The sequence below is a fragment of the Suncus etruscus genome, chromosome 6, assembly GCF_024139225.1.
Source record: "Suncus etruscus isolate mSunEtr1 chromosome 6, mSunEtr1.pri.cur, whole genome shotgun sequence".
Taxonomy (NCBI): Eukaryota; Metazoa; Chordata; class Mammalia; order Eulipotyphla; family Soricidae; genus Suncus; species Suncus etruscus.
Genome location: NC_064853.1, coordinates 45,368,279 through 45,387,276, shown reverse-complemented (window position 1 = coordinate 45,387,276; position 18,998 = coordinate 45,368,279). Strand labels below are relative to the sequence as shown.

The 18,998-nt window shown below is 46.4% G+C and overlaps 1 protein-coding gene across 3 annotated transcripts in view; it reads left to right on the top strand.

Moving 5' to 3' along the window:
- The window catches only part of TMEM39B (transmembrane protein 39B), a 45,789-nt gene extending 38,132 nt beyond the window's left edge, over window positions 1–7,657 (top strand). For all 3 annotated transcript variants that reach the window (XM_049774802.1, XM_049774801.1, XM_049774804.1), the window contains 2 exons: window positions 589–709; window positions 7,175–7,657. In XM_049774802.1, the coding sequence (XP_049630759.1) occupies window positions 589–709; window positions 7,175–7,417 (364 nt within the window). In that variant the 3' untranslated portion in view covers window positions 7,418–7,657. The remainder of the gene's footprint in view (window positions 1–588; window positions 710–7,174) is intronic.
- The last annotated feature ends 11,341 nt before the right edge of the window (window positions 7,658–18,998 follow it).

Genomic DNA, 18,998 nt, shown 5'->3' with positions numbered 1-18,998 from the left:
CCTGGACACCTGACCTCCAGGGCACTGGAAAGCCCTCATGTAGAGATATTCAGGCTCAGTATGGTATTATGAAAATCACCCAGGAAGTTGTGTGCTAGACCACTTGGTGGTTAGATGAGGAAAATGTGTCCAGAGAGGAAAAAGGATTTTCTTGAAAACTCCCTGGCATTAATATCAAAACCTTCTAACTTCTTTTGTGGCAGATTTCTCATAGTTGTTACCCTTTTTACAGAGGAGGCAGCTGAGATCCAAGAGAGTAAGACACTATGTCTAAGTGATAGGAATAGAAGTATAGGGGCTGGTGTGATGGCACTAGAGGTAGGTGCCTGCCTTGCGTGCGCTAGCCTAGGACGGACTGCGGTTCGATCCCCCCAGTGTCCCATATGGTCCCCCAAGCCAGGAGTGATTTCTGAGCGCATAGCCAGGAGTAACCCCTGAGCATTACCGGATGTGGCCCAAAACCAAAAAAAAGAAAAAGAAAAAAAAAGAAATAGAAGTATAATCTGGTGATCACTCCAGGTCCCATTTTCTTGCATCCCCTTTTTATGGATGAGTTGGAGTTAAGGGACTCTGTTGTTCTGTCTCCAGGTGGACCGAAGAATGCATGTGGCCACAGGGTGTGCTGGTGAAACACAGCAAGAACGTCTACAAAGCCGTGGGCCACTACAACGTGGCCATCCCCTCTGACGTCTCCCACTTCCGATTCCATGTGAGTCTCTTCTCCTGGGATCAAGGGTGGACCCAAACTAGAGAGCCTGGGGGAATCTTGAGGGGCTGAAAGGTGAGGTCAAAGCTAGAAGAGCTGTTTGTAATGTTTCCCAATGTGTGACACAGTAGCAAACAAATGACTTTCTAACAGCCACTTGCTCCGTGGTTGGTCTTTGCAAACAGTCAGTAGAGACTGGGAAGGGTATGATATAACAGGAAAGATATTTGGAAGTGAAGATAATAACTTTTTAAATTTTTTATGTTTGTGGTGCCAGGGATCAAAGTCAGATCTCATCTCCCATGCACAATCTTTTTTTTTTTTTTTTTTTTTTTTGGTTTTGGGGTCACACCCGGCAGTGCTCAGGGGTTATTCCTGGCTCCAGGCTCAGAAATTGTTCCTGGCAGGCACGGGGGACTATATGGGACGCCGGGATTCAAACCGATGACCTCCTGCATGAAAGGCAAACACCTTACCTCCATGCTATCTTTCCGGCCCCTCCATGCACAATCTTTAACTATTAAGCCATATCCTGACTCAGTGGTCTCCTTTGTTTATTTGTTTTTTTGGGTTACTCTAAGCTCAGGAGTCATAATTGGCAGTGCTCAGGGGACAATATGGGATGCCAGGTATCAGGGTTGTCCATGTGCAAGGCAGACATCCTTCATCCTACCCATTGTGCTATTGGTTCCACCCCCTGGTCTCTTTATTGTTTACTTTTGGATTTTGGACCACACCTGGCAATGCTCAGAGTCAGGTTTCTTCTGACTCTGCGCACAAGTACTCCTGGTGGTATTCGAAGAACTGTATGAGATGCTGGAGGTAGAACCCAGGTTCAGCCCCAAACAAAGCAAGCACCTTATCTGCTGTACTATCATTCTGACCCCATGTTTGGGGTTTTTTTGGGGGAGGGTCACAACCAGCAGTGCTCAGGGGTTCCTCCTGGCTCTACACTCAGAAATCGCTCCTGGAAGGCTCGGGAGACCATATGGGATGCCGGGATTCGAACCGCTATCCTTCTGTATGCAAGGCAAATGCCCTGCCTCTGCTATGTCTCCGGCCCCCTTTTTTTATTTTTATTTATTTATTTTTTTGGTTTTTGGGCCATATCCTGTGGCACTCAGGAGTTATTCCTGGCTCTGTACTCAGATATCACTCCTGGCAGGCTCAGGGTACCATATGGGATGATGGGGATTGAATCCGAGTTCGTCCCAAGTCGGTCCTGGGTCAGTGGTGTGCAAGGCAAATGCCCTACCACTGTGCTATCACTCTGCCCGGATCATGTTTATATTTTCTTATTTGTTTGTTTTTGGGCCACACCGGGCAGTGCTCAGGTGTTACTTTTGGTTCTGCGCTCAGAAATCACTCCTGGTAGACTTGGGGGACCATATGTGATCCTGGGTCTGTCCCACATCGGGTTCTTGCAAGGCAAATGCCTTGCTGCTGTGCTATCACTCTAGCCCTCACGTTTGTGTGTGTGTGTGTGTGTGTGTGTGTGTGTGTGTGTGTGTGTCTGTTGGTCTTTCCTTTTTTTTTTTTTTTTGTAGTTTTTGGGTCACACCCGGCAGTGCTCAGGGGATACTCCTGGCTCCATGCTTAGACATTGCCCCTGGCAGGCACGGGGGACCATATGGGATACCAGGATTCGAACTGATGACCTTCTGCATGAAAGGCAAACGCCTAAAAAAAAAAAAGAAAAGAAAGGCAAATACCTTACCTCCATGCTAACTCTCCGGCCCCTCCTTTTTTTTTTATTTATTTTATTTTTTAAATAGTATATTTAGGGGCCGGAGAGATATTTGTGTTTGCCTTGCAATCAGAAGGTCGTGGTTCGAATCCCAGCATCCCATATGGTCCTCTGAGCCTGCCAGGAGCAATTTCTGAGCAGAGCCAGGAGGAACCCCTGAACGCTGCTGGGTGTGACCCCCCCCCAAAAAAAAAAAACCAAAAATAAATAAATAAATAAATAAATAAATAAATAAAAATAAAGTAGTATATTTAAACACTGTGATTACAAACATGATCACATTTATATTTTTTTGAGAGGGGGGGGGTTTGGGTCATACCCGGTAGTGCTCAGAGGTTTCTCCTGGCTCTATGCTCAGAAACCGCCCCTGGCAGGCTCAGGGGACCATTTGGGACGCCTGGATTCGAACCATCGAACTTCTGAATGCAAGGCAAACACCTTACCTCCATGCTATCTCTTCTGCCCCCCAACCCCCACATTTGTATTTTTAAGTCAATTTACTTTTTTTTTTATTTTGAAGCCACATGTTTTTGGTTTTGAGCACAGAGCAATGAGTGAGTGCTCTTGGGCTATTCCAAGCTCTGTATTTAGGAGTCAGTCCCTGTGGTATGCAGAGAACCATGTTACCTGTAATTGAACTCTGGCCTCCTTCCTACAAAACTTGTACCTAGCCCACTGAATATTTCTCTAGCTACTTTTTTTTTTCAAGTTTTGATTCATACCTGGTGGTGCTCAGGGGCTTAGTACTTAGTGATACCCTGGAGACCAAGCAGTGCCTTGGAGACCAAACAGGAATCAAACCCAGAGATGGTATGCAAGACATGTTCACAAGTTCTTTGGCCCATCTCCCTGGCCATTGCCATCATTTCTTACTATATACCAAGCACTATGGTAGTATTTCTTATGCTCTGACCCATCCTTTTTTTTGTTTTTGGGCCACACCTGGTGACACTCAGGGGTTACTTCTGACTATGAGCTCAGAAATCGCTCCTGGCTCGGGGGACCCTATGGGATGCCAGGGATCGAACTGAGGTCTGTCTTAGGTTAGCGTATGCAAGGCAGATGCCCTACCACTTGTGCCACCACACCGGTCCTATCTGTTCCATACATTTTTTTTGTTTTGTTTTGTTTTGTTTTTGGGCCACACCTGGCAACACTCCAGGGTTACTCCTGGCTCTATGCTCAGAAATCGCTCCTGGCAGGCTCAGGAGACCATATGGGATGCTGGGATACAAACTACCATTCTTCTGCATAGAAGGCAAATGCCCTACCTCCATACTATTTCTCCGGCCCCTGTCCCATACATATTTTACCAGAACTTTGCTTGAGAGCAGCACTCCCAGATCTACTTCCATTCATAACTGAAATCAACTTAGGGAGTTTTTATCATTTAGTGGTACCATAACCTTACTAAAAGTGAAGAACTGATGGTAATGTGTGATGATAATGGACTTAGCACTATAGCAAGGGCTGCTCAAAATCATCCAGGTTGGCCATGGATGTAGCTAAGTGCTTAAGGGCCTACTCTGCATATCTAGGTCCTATGTTCAATGTCTCCCACTAAGAATAAAGAAAAACCATTAAGATATCTAGGGGAAAAAAAGATATCTAGGAAAAGGGGGCCAGAGAAATAGCATGGAGGTAAGGTGTTTGCCTTACATGCAGAAGGACGGTGGTTCGAATCCCAGCATCCCATATGGTCCCCTGAGACTGCCAGGAAAAAGTTTTTTTTTTTTCTTTTTGTTTTTGAAAAAAATTTTTTTTGTTTGTCTTGGTTTGGTTTGGTTTTTGGGCCACACCTGTGATGCTCAGGGGTTACTCCTGGCTATGCGCTCAGAAATCGCTCCTGGCTTGGGGGACCATATGGGACACTGGGGGATCTAAACCCTGTCTGTCCTAGAATAATGTATGCAAGGCAAACGCCCTACCGCTTGTGCCACTGTTCAGACCCCTAAAAAAGATTGAGGCTTGTTTTCCCTATTTATTTTACTATTTTATTTAATATTTATTTATTTATTTATTTATTTTTTTTTTTTTGGTTTTTGGGTCACACCTGGCAGTGCTCAGGGGTTATTCCTGGCTCCAGGCTCAGAAATTGCTCCTGGCAGGCACAGGGGACCATATGGGGCGCCGGGATTCGAACCGATGACCTCCTGCATGAAAGGCAAATGCCTTACCTCCATGCTATCTCTCCGGCCCCTAATATTTATTTTAAATACTTTCTTATTTATTTTACTATCAAAATCCATTTCTTTGGGGGCTGGAAGGATAGCATGGAGGTAGGATGTTTGCCTTGCATGCAGAAGGGCACTGCTGGGTGTGACCCCCAAAAAATAATCCATTTCTTTTGGGAGCTGGAGAAATAGCACAGTGGTAAGATGTTTGCCTTGCAAGTGGCCGACCCAGGACCAACCATGGTTCGAATCCCAGCATCCCATCTGGTCCCCTGTGCCTGCCAGGAGTGATTTCTGAGCAGAGAGCCACGAGTAAACCCTGAGCACCACTGGGTGTAGCTCAAAACAAATAAACATCTCTGACTCTAGTGTATTTCAGTGACTCAATGTTAAAATTTTTTAAATAGGGGCCAGAATGATAGCACAGAAATAGGGCATTTATCTTGCATGAGGACAACCTGGGATGGACTCAGTTTGACTCCCAACATCCTGTATGGTCCCCCAAGCCTGCCAGGGTGATTTCTGAGCACAGAGCCAGGAGTAACTCCTGAGCGCCACCGCCGTAGCCCAAAACCAACCCCCCCCCAATATTTTTTTTTTTTGGTTTTTTGGTCACACCCAGTGACGCTCAGGGGTTACTCCTGGCTATGCGCTCAGAAGTCACTTCTGGCTTGGGGGACCATATGGGACACTGGAGGATCGAACCGCAGTCTATCCAAGGCTAGTGCAGGCAAAGCAGGCACCTTACCTCTAGCGCCACCGCCCCCTCCCCCAATTTTTTTTAAATAAAATAAAGTTAAAAAGGTGTTTGTTCGGGGCCGGGCGGTGGCGCTAAAGGTAAGGTGCCTGCCTTGCCTGCGCTAGCCTTGGACGGACTGCGGTTCGATCCCCCGGTGTCCCATATGGTCCCCCAAGCCAGGAGCAACTTTTTTTTTTTTTTTTTTTTTTGTGGCTTTTGGGTCACACCCGGCAGTGCTCAGGGGTTACTTCTGGCTCCATGCTCAGAAATTGCTCCTGGCAGGCACAAGGGACCATATGGGATGCCGGGATTTGAACCGATGACCTTCTGCATGAAAGGCAAACGCCCTACCTCCATGCTATCTCTCCGGCCCCTTTTTTTTTTTTTTTTTTTCCAGGAGCAACTTCTGAGCACATAGCCAGGAGTAACCCCTGAGCGTTACCGGGTGTGGCCCAAAAACCAAAACAAACAAAAAAAAAAAGGTGTTTGTTCTAGACTAGAGTATGTGCTATATTTGAGAGAACTATCATCTCAAGGAATGCTTTTTTTTTTTTCCTTTTTTGGTTTTTGGGTTGTACCCCAGAATTACTCCTGGCAGACTCTCATGCCTAGAATTGAACAGGGGTTTATCCTCTGTTGGCTGCATGCAAGGCAAATGCCCTACAACAGTGCTATTGCTCGGGCCCTTCTAGAAATGCTTTCTAGGAGCATTAGAAGATATATCTTTTTTTTTTTTTTTTTTTTTTTTTGGTTTTTGGGCCACACCCTGTGACGCTCAGGGGTTACTCCTGGCTATGCGCTCAGAAGTTGCTCCTGGCTTCTTGGGGGACCATATGGGACGCCGGGGGATCGAACCGTGGTCCATCCTAGGCTAGCGCAGGCAAGGCAGGCACCTTACCTCCAGCGCCACCGCCCGGCCCAGAAGATATATCTTAAGATAAATGTTGGGCCTGGAGAGATAGCACAGCAGAGTTTGCCTTGCAAGCAGCCGATCCAGGACCAAAGGTGGTTGATTCGAATCCCGGTGTCCCATATGGTCCCCTGTGCCTGCCAGGAGCTATTTCTGAGCAGACAGCCAGGAGTAACCTCTGACACCACGGGTGTGGCCCAAAAACAAAACAAAAAAAAATGTATCTTATCTTTTTTGCCTTTGGGTTACACTTGGTGTTGCTTAGGGCTTAACAAACTTGGCTTTGATTTCTGGAATCATTCCTGTTTAGGCTAGGGGGATCATATGGGGTAAACACCTTATCTATTCTAAGCCCTAAAGGGCTTCTTGAAGGACTACCATAAGCATAGAGAGAGACGAGATGCTGTCCAACACAGACCCTCTTTCCTTCTCACTGGGTTTTTTTTTTTTTTTTTTTTTTTTGGTATTTGGGTCACACCCAGCCGCGCTCAGGGGATACTCCTGGCTCTATGCTTAGAAATCGCTCCTGGCAGGCTCAGGTGACCACATGGGATGCCGGGATTCGAACCACCAACCTTCTGTACGCAGGGCAATCGCCTTACCACCGTGCTATCTCTCTGGCCCCTCGCTCAAGTTTTCTTTTCTGGGGCAGGAGAGATAGCATGGAGGTAAGGTGTTTGCATGCAGAAGGACGGTGGTTGAATCCCAGCATCCCATATGGTCCCCCATGCCTGTCAGGAGCGATTTCTGAGCATAGAGCCAGGAGTAACCCCTGAGTACTGTCAGGTGTGACCCCAGAACCAATAAAAAAGTTTTCTTTTCTGTTCCCTTCACTGGCCCACCAAGAGCCCCCAGGTAGGAGGTGAGGTTCTAGAGACATGCCAACTCTGTCCTGCAGTTCTTTTTCAGCAAACCCCTGCGAATCCTCAACATCCTACTGCTGCTAGAGGGCACTGTCATCGTCTACCAGCTGTACTCCTTAATGTCCTCAGAAAAGTGGCACCAGACCATTTCGCTAGCACTCATTCTTTTCAGCAACTACTATGCCTTCTTCAAGCTGCTTCGAGACCGCCTGGTATTGGGCAAAGCCTACTCATACTCAGCCAACCCCCAGAAGGACCTGGACCATCGGTTCTCCTGAGCCCCAAGACAGCCTCAAAGACAGTATCCAGGCATTGGCCAGGCACCTTCTGGGAAGGGGCTATTAGGGAGGGATGTTAAGGGGAGGGGAAAAAACAAAAAACAAAGGAAAGGGAAAAAAAAAAAAACTCCACCAGAGCTTTGTATTTTTGTTACATACTGTTTCTTCCTTTGATAATTGATGTGATTATTAGGGGGGAAATGTCCTATTTTTATACTCCCAATAAATATGTGTCCTGTATTTATTTATTTTGTTTGTTTTTGGCCATACCTAGCAGTACTCAGGGCTTACTCCTGGTTCTTTGCTCTATGATCACTCCTGAAGGGCTTAGGGGAACAAATTGGGTGCCAGGGATCCATTTGGGCTAGCTGCCTGCAAGACAAGCAACTTGCCTGCTGTGTTGTTTTTCTAACCCATGTTCTATATTTTCTTTTTTTTCTTTTTTTTTTTTTTTTTTTTTTCTTTTTTTCTTTTTTTTTTCTTTTAGGTTTTTGGGTCACACCTGGTGATGCTTAGGGATTACTACTGGTTCTCTGCTCATGAATTACTCCTGGGGAGCTCTGGAGACCACATGGGGTGCTGGGGATCAAATTTCAAGTGGCTATGTCCTGTATTTCTTTTTTTGTTGGGGGGAATCACCTGGCGGAGCTCAGAAGTTGCTCCTGGCAGGCTTGGGGGACCACATGGAATGCTGGGATTAAACACTGTCGGTCCCAAAGCAAACACCCTACCACTGTGCTATCTCTCTACCCCCCCTATATTTATTTATTTATTTTTTTTTTTTTGATTTTTGGGCCACACCTGGTGACGCTCAGGGGTTACTCCTGGCTATGCGCTAAGAAGTTGCTCCTGGCTTGGGGGACCATAAATGGACACCGGGGGATTGAACCTCGGTCCGTCCAAGGCTAGCGCAGGCAAGGCAGGCACCTGACCTGACTGGCCCCGAACCCCCCCCCCCCGCCCCCTATTTCTTTCTCACTTTTTTTGTTTGTTTGTTTGTTTATTTTGGATCACACCCAGTGGCCTTCAGGGGTTACTCCTGGATCGTTGCTCAGAAAATCGCTCCTGGCAGGCTTGGAAAACCAGATGGGATGATGGGAATTGAACTGGGGTCCATCCTGTGTTGGCCACATGCAAGGCAAACGCCCTACTGCTGTGCTATTGCTCCAGCCCTGTATTTATTTCTCAACCTTCTTATCTATCAGGCAGAAAATAGAGATGTGGGATTCTGGCCTAGAGAGTTCCAGGTATGGCATGGGATCCCTGTGGTCCTCTGAGGGAAAGGAAGTAAGAAGCCAGAAGTTAAGGTTATTTGTTTAGCTGTTGCTTGTTGAATCCTTGTTCTGTTCCAGGTGCCTCACTGTGTTTTTTGTCTTAATCCAACATTTGTGACATTTTACAAGGAAGACCTGGAGCCCAGAGAGATTAAATGATTTATCCAAGGTAAAACATCTAGGGAATGGAGAGCTAGCACTCCACCCAAAAAAACAAGCAACCCCCTAAAAGCTGACACTCTAAATTGTAGCAGAATGTGATGTCCCAGCAAGCTCTCAGCATGCAGTCACAGTGCCCTCCTTTGTGCCAAGTGCTGTGGTAGATATGAAGATGCCAAGAAACAGCAACAAGTTATAGGACACTGGGACGAGTACAAGTTACATTGCAGAGATTATAGGGGACAGGCTAAATTATATCAATCTATTCTAGGAGAACAAGAAAGAAAAAGCTTTTCACAAGAAAGACAAAGGGGAACAAGAAAGTAAAAGGCTCTTGATTTGGAACATCTGCTTATGTTTGGGAAGAGTAAGTTTGGTTTCTGGAGTATTAAGAATACAATACAAGGGGCCGGGCGGTGGCGCTGGAGGTAAGGTGCCTGCCTTGCCTGCGCTAGCCTAGGATGGACCACGGTTCGATCCCCCGGCGTCCCATATGGTCCCCCAAGAAGCCAGGAGCAACTTCTGAGCGCATAGCCAGGAGTAACCCCTGAGCGTCACAGGGTGTGGCCCAAAAACCAAAAAAAAAAAAAAAAAAGAATACAATACAAGGGGCCGGAAAGGTGGCGCTAGAGGTAAGGTGTCTGCCTTGCAAGCGCTAGCGTAGGACGGATCCCCCGGCGTCCCATATGGTCCCCCCAAGCCAGGGGCGATTTCTGAGCGCATAGCCAGGAGTAACCCCTGAGCGTCAAACGGGTGTGGCCCAAAAACCAAAAAAAAAAAAAGAATACAATACAAAAACCCCTTCCTCACACCTATATTTATTGCAGCACTATTCACAATAGCCAGGCTCTGGAAACAACCAAGATGCCCTTCAACAGACGAATGGCTAAAGAAACTGTGGTACTTATACATAATCGAATATTATGCAGCCGTCAGGACAGATGAAGTCATGAAATTTTCCTATACATGGATGTGCATGGAATCTAGCTGAGTGAAATAAGTCAGAGGGAGAGAGAGAGAGACGCAGAATAGTTTCACTCATCTAAGGGTTTTAAGAAAAATAAAAGTCATTTTTGTAACAATCCTCAGAGACAATGAGAGGAGGGCTGGAACACCAGCTCACTCCATGAAGCTCACCACAAAGAGTGGTTAGTACAGCTATAGAAATAACTACACAGAGAACTACCATAATCAAGTGAATGAATGAGGGAACTGGAAAGCCTGACTGGAGTACAGGTGGGGGTGGGGTGGGATGGAGGGAGATTTGGGACATTGGTGGTGGGAATGTTGCACTGGTGAAGGGGGTGCTCTTTACATGACTGAAACCTAATCACAATCATTTATGTAATCAAGATGTTTAAATAAAGAAGAAAAAAAATTTTTTTATTTTAAGGGATGAGAACACTTAAATTCTACCCTCTTAGAAAATTTCAATAATACAAAACAGCTACCATGTTATATATTAAATTTCCTGACAACAACAACAACAAAAAAAAAGATTTGCATTGTTGCCCCAAATTCCAAGTTCTAATATGACTGATTCCAAAAATAAATCTGAGAAGAGAGGGCTTCTCTTCTTGGGTAAATTTAAAAAAAAAAAGAAAAAGGGGCTAGGATCGGGTGGAATTGGCAGAATAAAAGTCCCTAAAACTAGGCAGAGGGTATTTGTGGCCCGGAGCTAAAGCGGAATCAGGTTTACAGGCCTGGGCTATAGGCTAGAAGAGTAAGAAGTTAGGAGAGAATTCATTACTCATCTACAATACCCACTGTTTGTTTTTGTTTTTTTTTTCTTGTTATTTTTTTTTTTTTGGCCAGGATCACTTCTGACAGTGTTGAAGAGGCCATATGAAGTGTTTGGAATTAAACCTAATCAAGTGTCTTGTCAGCCGCTGTACAAGACAAGTGCCCTGCTTGCTATATGCAGTAGTCCATCCCTAGCTCTTCCCTACAACTTTTGTCTCTCATGGAGACCATGGCCAGTGTGGCTGGGTGTAGTAATAGAATGTCAGGGATTGAACCAGGCCTCATAAGGGTAAGGGGCGTGTTCTACCATATGATCTATGTTCTTTTGATTTTGTTGATTGTTTTTGTTTTTGGGCCATGCCCGGTGATGCTCAAGGGTTGCTCCTGGCTATGCACTCAGAAATCACTCCTGTGGGGCCAGAGAGGTGGTGCTAGAGGTAAGGTGGCTGCTGCTTTGCAAGAGCTAGCCTTGGATGGACCTCTTTTCTATCCCCCAGGCATCCAATGTGCTCTTCCAAGCCAGGGGCGATTTCTGAGGCATAGCCAGGAGTAACCCTGAGCATCAAATGGGTGTGGCCCAAAACAAACAAACAAACAAAACAATCACTCCTGGCTTGAGGAACCATATGGGATGCCTGGGGATCAACCATGCCTGGGGATCAAACCATGGTACGTGCAAGGCAAATGCCCTACCACTTGCACCACCCCTTTGGTTCTTTTTTTTTTGGGGGGAGGGCTTTTGGCTTTTGGGTCACACCCGGCAGCGCTTAGGGGTTACTCCTGGCTCTCTGCTCAGAAATCGCTCCTGGCAGGCTCTGGACCATATGTGATGCCAGGATTCGAACCAATGACCTTCTGGTTAGCCATGGAAGGCAAGTGCCCTACCCACTGTACTATTGTTTTTTGGGTCACACCCGGCAGTGCTCAGGGGTTACTCCTGGCTCTATGCTCAGAAATCGCTCCTGGCAGGCTCGGGGGACCATATGGGATGCCGGGACTCGAACCACCATCCTTCTGATTGCAAGGCAAACACCTTACCTCCATGCTATCTCTCCTGCCATTCTGTGTGTGTGTGTGTGTGTGTGTGTGTGTGTGTGTGTGTCCGTCAGGCCATTCTGTGTGTGTGTGTGTGTGTGTGGCGCGTTCGTGCTACATTCTTGACCCTGCAGCCAAAACTCTTATAGGCAATGTAAGGGCGGTACCAAAATTTAGGGTGGTGGAGGGTTTGGGTCACACCCAGAAGTACTCAGGCCACTCCTAGTGGTTCAGGTAATTGAAACAGGGTTCACTGCATGCAAAGTTTTTTTTTTGTTGTTGTTGTTTTTGTTTGTTTTTGGGCCACACCTGGCTTTGCTCAGGGGTTACTCCTGGCAATCTGCTCAGAAATAGCTCCTGGCAGGCACGGGGGGGGACCATATGGGACACCGGGATTCGAACCAACCACCTTTGGTCCTGGATCAGCTGCTTGCAAAGCAAATGCCGCTGTGCTATCTCTCCGGGCCCTGCATGCAAAGTTTTAAAAGTGTACTATCGCCTTCCCCATAAATGTTTTCAATGTTTTTGTTGAGAAAGCGATCAGAGGGCCCAGAGAGATAGCACAGCAGCATTTGCCTTGCAAGCAGCTGATCCAGGACCAAAGGTTTGAATCCCAGTGTCCCATATGGTCCCTCGTGCCTGCCAGGAGCTATTTCTGAGCAGACAGCCAGGAGTAACCCCTGAGCAACGCTGGTGTGGCCAAAAAAAAAAGAGAGAAAGTGATTAGGAGCTAGGACGGAGAAGGAAATAAGGACCATACTGTAACTCTTATAGATAAACTTAGTTGTTAGGCTTTACTTATGAGAAAATTTGGCTGAGGAAAGCCAGTTTTCTGGACCCTGAGTTGCCAAGATTAATAACTTTACTCTTATTAGAAAGATAGACATCTGGGGAAGAAGTTAATAGTTGACCTCCAAGTGAGTAGTCCCTGGGTGCAATAGAGATAGTACAATGGGTAAGGTGTTTGCTTTGCATGTAGCGAACTTGGATTTGTTCCTCAGCACCACATGTTGCCCCCCCAACCCCATAATGAGTGGCCTCTTTTTCCATGAGTGTAAGCCCTGAGCCCTGCTATATGTGACCCAAAAACTAAATTTTAAAAAAGTGAGTTGTTTCCATGGTTAATGGTGTCAATGGAGAATGGATTGCCTGGTTGGGGAACAGACCTAAAACCAGAAGGCTAGTCCAATTGGTAAATTGAAATTTGAGGACTGGAAAGATAGCATGGAGGTAGGGCACTTGCCTTGCATGCAGAAGGACGGTGGTTCGAATCCCGGCATCCCATATGGTCCCTGAGCCTACCAGGAGCGATTTCTGAGCGTAGAGCCACGAGTAACACCCTGATGGCTGCCTGGGATGTGACCAAAAAAACAAAGGAACTTGAAATTTGAGGTATTAAACTAAAGTCAGACACTAAAGGGTATCCTCAAACTACAGCCCACAGGCCACATGCGGCCCACTCAGGATGTTTATCTGGCCCACCAGGTGTTTTTGCCTCTGCTAGCAACCCACTCACCCGGAGGTGGAACGTGCACTGAGCTCTCCAACTTTCCTCCTCCTCTCTCTATGGACTCCTCCTTTCAGTCTCAAGTAGGGATCCTCAAACAACAACCCACTGGCCACTATTCATACATTTTTATTTTAACTATAGTCTGGCCCTCCAACAGAGACAGTGAACTGGCCTGCTTAAAAAGTTTGAGGACCCCTGTATGAGAGGCTGTTTTCTTTTTTTTTGGGGGGTCGGGGTTTGGGTCACACCCGGCAATGCTCAGGGATTACTCATAGCTCTAGGCTCAGAAATCTCTCCTGCATTTGGAGAGATAGCACAGCTGTGTTAGCCTTGCAAGCAGCCGACCCAGGACCTAAGGTGGTTGGTTCGAATCCCGGTGTCCCATGTGGTCCCCCGTGCCTGCCAGGAGCTATTTCTGAGCAGACAGTGAGGAGTAAATCTCTCCTGCAGGCTCCTGGGACCATATGGGATGCCAGGATTCAAACCACTGCCCTTCTGCATGCAAGGCAAATGCACTACCTCCATGCTATCTCTCCGGTCCCCAAGAGGCTGGATTTTTTTTTTTTTTTTTTTGGTTTCTTTTTTTCTTTTTTTGGAACACATCAGCAGCACTCAGGGGTTTCTCCTAGCTCTGTGCTCAGAAATCTCTCCTGGCAGGCTCGGGGAACCATGTGGGATGTCATGGATCAAACCTGATTTTATCCTGAGTCACTGTTTGCAAGGCAAAAACCCTATCACTCTGCTATCTCTCTGGCCCCTAAAAAGCTGTTTTCTCTTTTTTGGGAGGGAGGGGTTTGGGCCACACCTGGTGGCTCAGAAAATGCTCCTGGGGGAGGGGACAATATGGGATCAAACTTGTATTTATCCTGGGTCAGCCAAATGCAAAGCAAAAGCCTTACCATTGTTCTACTACTCAGGCTCCTAAGAGGCTATTTTTAAGGAAATAATGGATGCAAATGACAAAGCCTGGAGATAGATCAGTAAGAAAGGGAAAGTAACTAGGGCTTCTTCTATTTCCCACTGCAATTTTATTTATTTATTTATTTATTTATTTTGCCACAACCTGTGTTACTCCTGGCTCTGTGCTCAGAAATCATTCCTGGCAGGCTCGGGGACCATATAGGATGCCAGGGATCGAACCAGTTCCGTGTGATCCACATGCAGGTGCAAGGCAAATGCCTTACTGCTGTGCTATTGTTCTGGCCCCTGCAATATGTATACACACACACACACACACACACACACACACACACACACATTTTTTTTTTTTATTTTGGTTTTTGGGTCACACCGGATGACGCTCAGGAATTACTCCTGGCTCTGCACTCAGAAATAGCTCCCAGCAGGCATAGAGACCATATGGGATGCTGAGATTCATCCTGGATAGGCTGAGTGCAAGGCAAACGCCCTACCGCTGTGCAATCTCTCCGGCTCCTGTAATTCTTTTTTTTATCGGAGAAATGCATTGTAGGTGAGCACTGCCAAAAGCACCTCTGATTCATTACATAGCTGATTTTAAATTAATTTTTGGTTGAGAATTCAGAAACCTTTTACTGTTGCTACATTTTTCATGATAGCTACATTCAGCTACACAACTCACAATGTAAGAAGCTATCATAGATGCTCAAGATCTGACCTTGAACAGTGGCAACAGGGAGAGAGAAAATCTCCTTACTTGCTTAGAGGTTGTTCCAAAGGACCCTGTCAAGGATCAAACCTGGGTCTTCTGCATGCTAAGCGTGAGCCCTGGTCCTTTGAGCTGAAAGACCTGAAGTTGGCAGTTTGCACCTCCTGGGGCTAATGACCTTGTATTGTCCTTATATAGCCTACCTCTGTGTGTTTTAAGTGAGGACAGGAAAACTAGTATACATATATACTTTTCTTCCTTCCTTCCTTCCTTCCTTCCTTCCTTCCTTCCTTCCTTCCTTTCTTTTTTTTGTTTTTTGTTTTTTTGTTTTTTTTGAGCCACACCCGGCAGTGCTCAGGGGTTACTCCTGGCTATCTGCTCAGAAATAGCTCCTGGCAGGCACAGGGGACCATATGGGACACCAGGATTCGAACTAACCTTCCTTCCTTCCTTCCTTCCTTCCTTCCTTCCTTCCTTCCTTCCTTCCTTCCTTCCTTCCTTCCTTCCTTCCTCTCTCTCTCTCTCTCTCTCTCTCTCTCTCTCTCTCTCTCTCTCTCTCTCTCTCTCTCTCTCTCTCTCTCTTTCTTTTCTTTCTTTCTTTTTTTGGTTTTTGGGTCACACCTGGCAGTGCTCAGGAGTCACTCCTGGCTCTAGGCTCAGAAGTCGCACCTGGCAGGCTTAGGGGACCATATGATTTGCCGGGATTCGAACCACCAACCATCTGCACGCAAGGCAAACGCCTTACCTTCATTGCTATCTTTCCAGCTCCCAAAGTAGTATATTTTGTGGTATTTTGGAAACCACACCCATCGATGCTCAGGGGTTACTCAAGAATCACTCCTGGCAGGGCACATATGGTGCCAGGGATAGAACCCAAGTAAACCATGTGCAAGGCAAGTGTTCTACCACTGTACGATCTCTTTGGCTCCATTAGTATGCTCTTATGCAATAAGATAAGAAAAATATGTACCAGGGGCTGGAGTGGTGCTGCAAGCGAAAAGGCTAAGCATGTGCAAGCCTAGGACAGACAGCAGCTCGATCCCCCCATCGTCCCATATGGTCCCCCAAGCCAGGAGCAATTTCTGAGTGCATAGCCAGGAGTAACCCCTGAGCATCACTGGGTGTGGCTGAAAAAAAAAGAAAGAAAGAAAGAAAGAAAAGTATGTATCAGCTATAAAGCCTATTTTTTTTTGTTTGTTTTGTTTTTGTTTTTGGGTCACACCCAGCGGCGCTCAGGGGTTAGTCCTAACTCTGCACTTAGAAATCACTCCTGGGGCCGGAGAGATAGCATGGAGGTAAGGCGTTTGCCTTTCATGCAGGAGGTCATCGGTTCGAATCCCGGCGCCCCATATGGTCCCCTGTGCCTGCCAGGAGCAATTTCTGAGCCTGGAGCCAGGAATAACCCCTGAGCACTGCCAGGTGTGACCCAAAAACCAAAAAAAAAAAAAAAAAAAAAAAAAAAGAAATCACTCCTGGGGGCCGGAGAGATAGCATGGAGGTAAGGCGTTTGCCTTTCATGCAGGAGGTCATCGGTTTGAATCCCGGCGTCCCATATGGTCCCCCGTGCCTGCCAGGAGCAATTTCTGAGCCTGGAGCCAGGAATAACCCCTGAGCACTGCCGGGTGTGACCCAAAAAAATCACAAAAAAAAAAAAAAAAAAGAAATCACTCCTGGCAGGCACACTTGGGGAAGCATATAAGATGCTGGGAATCGAATCAGAGTCCATGAGCGGTTGGCCGCATGCAAGGCATGCCCTACCACTGTGCTATTGCTCCAGCCCAAAGGCTATGATTTTAAAAGTACATGATGGTTAGCTCAAAAGGCAGAGGCAGGAGTGCTTGTATTGCACATGGAAGCCCTAGATTCCATCCCCAGTACCACATGATCACCTAAGCAAAGAGACAGGAATAAGTTCTGAGCACCATCAGATGTGGTCACCCTCCACATGGAGAGTTTGGAGAGATTGTACAGGGTCCAAGGTGCTGGTTGGATTCTCTGCATTACATATAGACCTCAAAGCACCATACCCTAAATGCCACTGGATATGGCACTCCTGCATCCTTCCCACATAAAAAAGGCACTTGGGAGGGCTAGAGCATATACTTTGCATGTAGTAGCCCAGGTTTGATCTCTAGCTTTGCATGTTCCCCTTATACTGTGAAGAGAGAATTCAGCTCTTATCCAGAAGTAGCCTCAGATCACTCTGGGAGTGGGTCCCAAACACATGTGAAAATGAAAAAGCATATAGTGCAGGGAATAAAACTCAATGGAAATACCCTTAATTCTAGTCATTTGAAGACTTGGTCTCAATTTTGTCATTGAAAAAGGAGATGCTCGGGCCCGGAGAGATAGCACAGCGGTGTTTGCCTTGCAAGCAGCCGATCCAGGACCAAAGGTGGTTGGTTCAAATCCCGGTGTCCCATATGGTCCCCCGTGCCTGCCAGGAGCTATTTCTGAGCAGACAGCCAGGAGTAACCCCTGAGCACCGCCGGGTGTGACCCAAAAACCAAAAAAAAAAAAAAAAAAAAAAAAAAGAAAAAGGAGATGCTCATGGCCAGAGAGATAGCACAGTGGTAGAGCATTTGCCTTGCACGAAACCTATCCAGGACAGATGAGGGTTCGAATCCCGGCATCCCGTATGGTCCCCACTTGAGCACAAAGCCAGGAGTAGCCCTGAATGCCACCGGGTGTGACCAAAAAACCAAAATAAATAAAATAAATTAACAAAAAGGAGATGCCCAAAACCCGGGGCAGGGCCAAAAAGGATCCCAGAGACAAATGGGGTTAAGGTGCTTGTGGTGCAAAGTGGACCAGAGTTAGATGTCCATCCCTGGATATGACAAAAAAAAAAAAAAAAAAAAATATATATATATATATATATATATATATATATATATGTATATGTATATATCAAGGGGTGTGTGTGGGGAAAGGCAAATCAAAAGAGAATTTTCATCTGTTTTCACAGGGCTGTTGATGTAATTTTTTTTTTTTGTGGTTTTTGGGTCACACCCGGCAGTGCTCAGGGGTTATTCCTGGCTCCAGGCTCAGAAATTGCTCCTGGCAGGCACGGGGGACCATGTGGGACGCCGGGATTCAGACTGATGACTTCCTGCATGAAAGGCAAACACCTTACCTCCATGCTATCTCTCCGGCCCCTATAATTTTTTTGATCATTTTGGGGCACATAACACGTGCCAGACACTATCCTAGGTGCTGGAGATAGCGATTACCAATATAAAATCTTAATTTGAAGCTTAAGGAAAAGCTCTCTTACTTACAAAGATCATTTATGAAATGCTGCACCGTTCTGACAACCTTTGCTTTGAGGTTTACTCTTTCCTTTTTTTCTGTACATCTCTATATCTTTGAGCAAGGATTTCTTATTCATACTCCAGATAGATGATAGGCTTTATTTATTTATTTATTTATTTATTTATTTATTTATTTATTTATTTATTTATTTATTTAGGGCCACAACCGGCGTTGCTCAGGGGTTACTCCTGGCTGTCTGCTCAGAAATAGCTCCTGGCAGGCACGGGAGATCATATGGGACACCGGGATTCGAACCAACCACCTTAGGTCCTGGATGGGCTGCTTGCAAGGCAAACACCACTGTGCTATCTCTCCGGGCCCTATTTATTTTTTTATTTTTACTTATTTTGGGGGGGTGTCACACCCCGCGACACTCAGGAGTTACTCTTGGCTCTAAGCTCAGAAATCGCTCCTGGCAGGCTCGGGAGACCATATGGGATGCCGGGATTCGAACCACTATCCTTCTGCATGCAAGGCAAATGCCTTACCTCCATGCAGATGATAGGCTTTAGCTACCAAAACAAAACACACAAACAAACAAACAAATACCGTTCTGGGCAAGAAGCAGCCCTCAGGATAAAAAAAAAAAAGGAAACAAAAAAACCCCAAAAAAACCCAAAACCCAAACGAAGACTAATCCTAGATCCACTTCACTTAATTTCCTTACTGACTGCCCCTCCCTCCCTCCCTCCCTCCCGGGAAGTCCCTGTGCAGCCCTGATTTCCCCTCTAGCCCATCTGCATCACCCCGCCTGCCTTCCTTAGCTGTGCGGTCTCTTTAAAGAAAAAAAAAGGACTGGCTCCAGAGCGAAACGAACCGACTCGGAAGGGGGGGTGGAGCAGAGAACGCATTTGCGTTCGTTTCTCTCGCGCGTCCGAGGAGGCGACTAAGTTTGTCCCTCTCGGGCTGCCGTCCTGC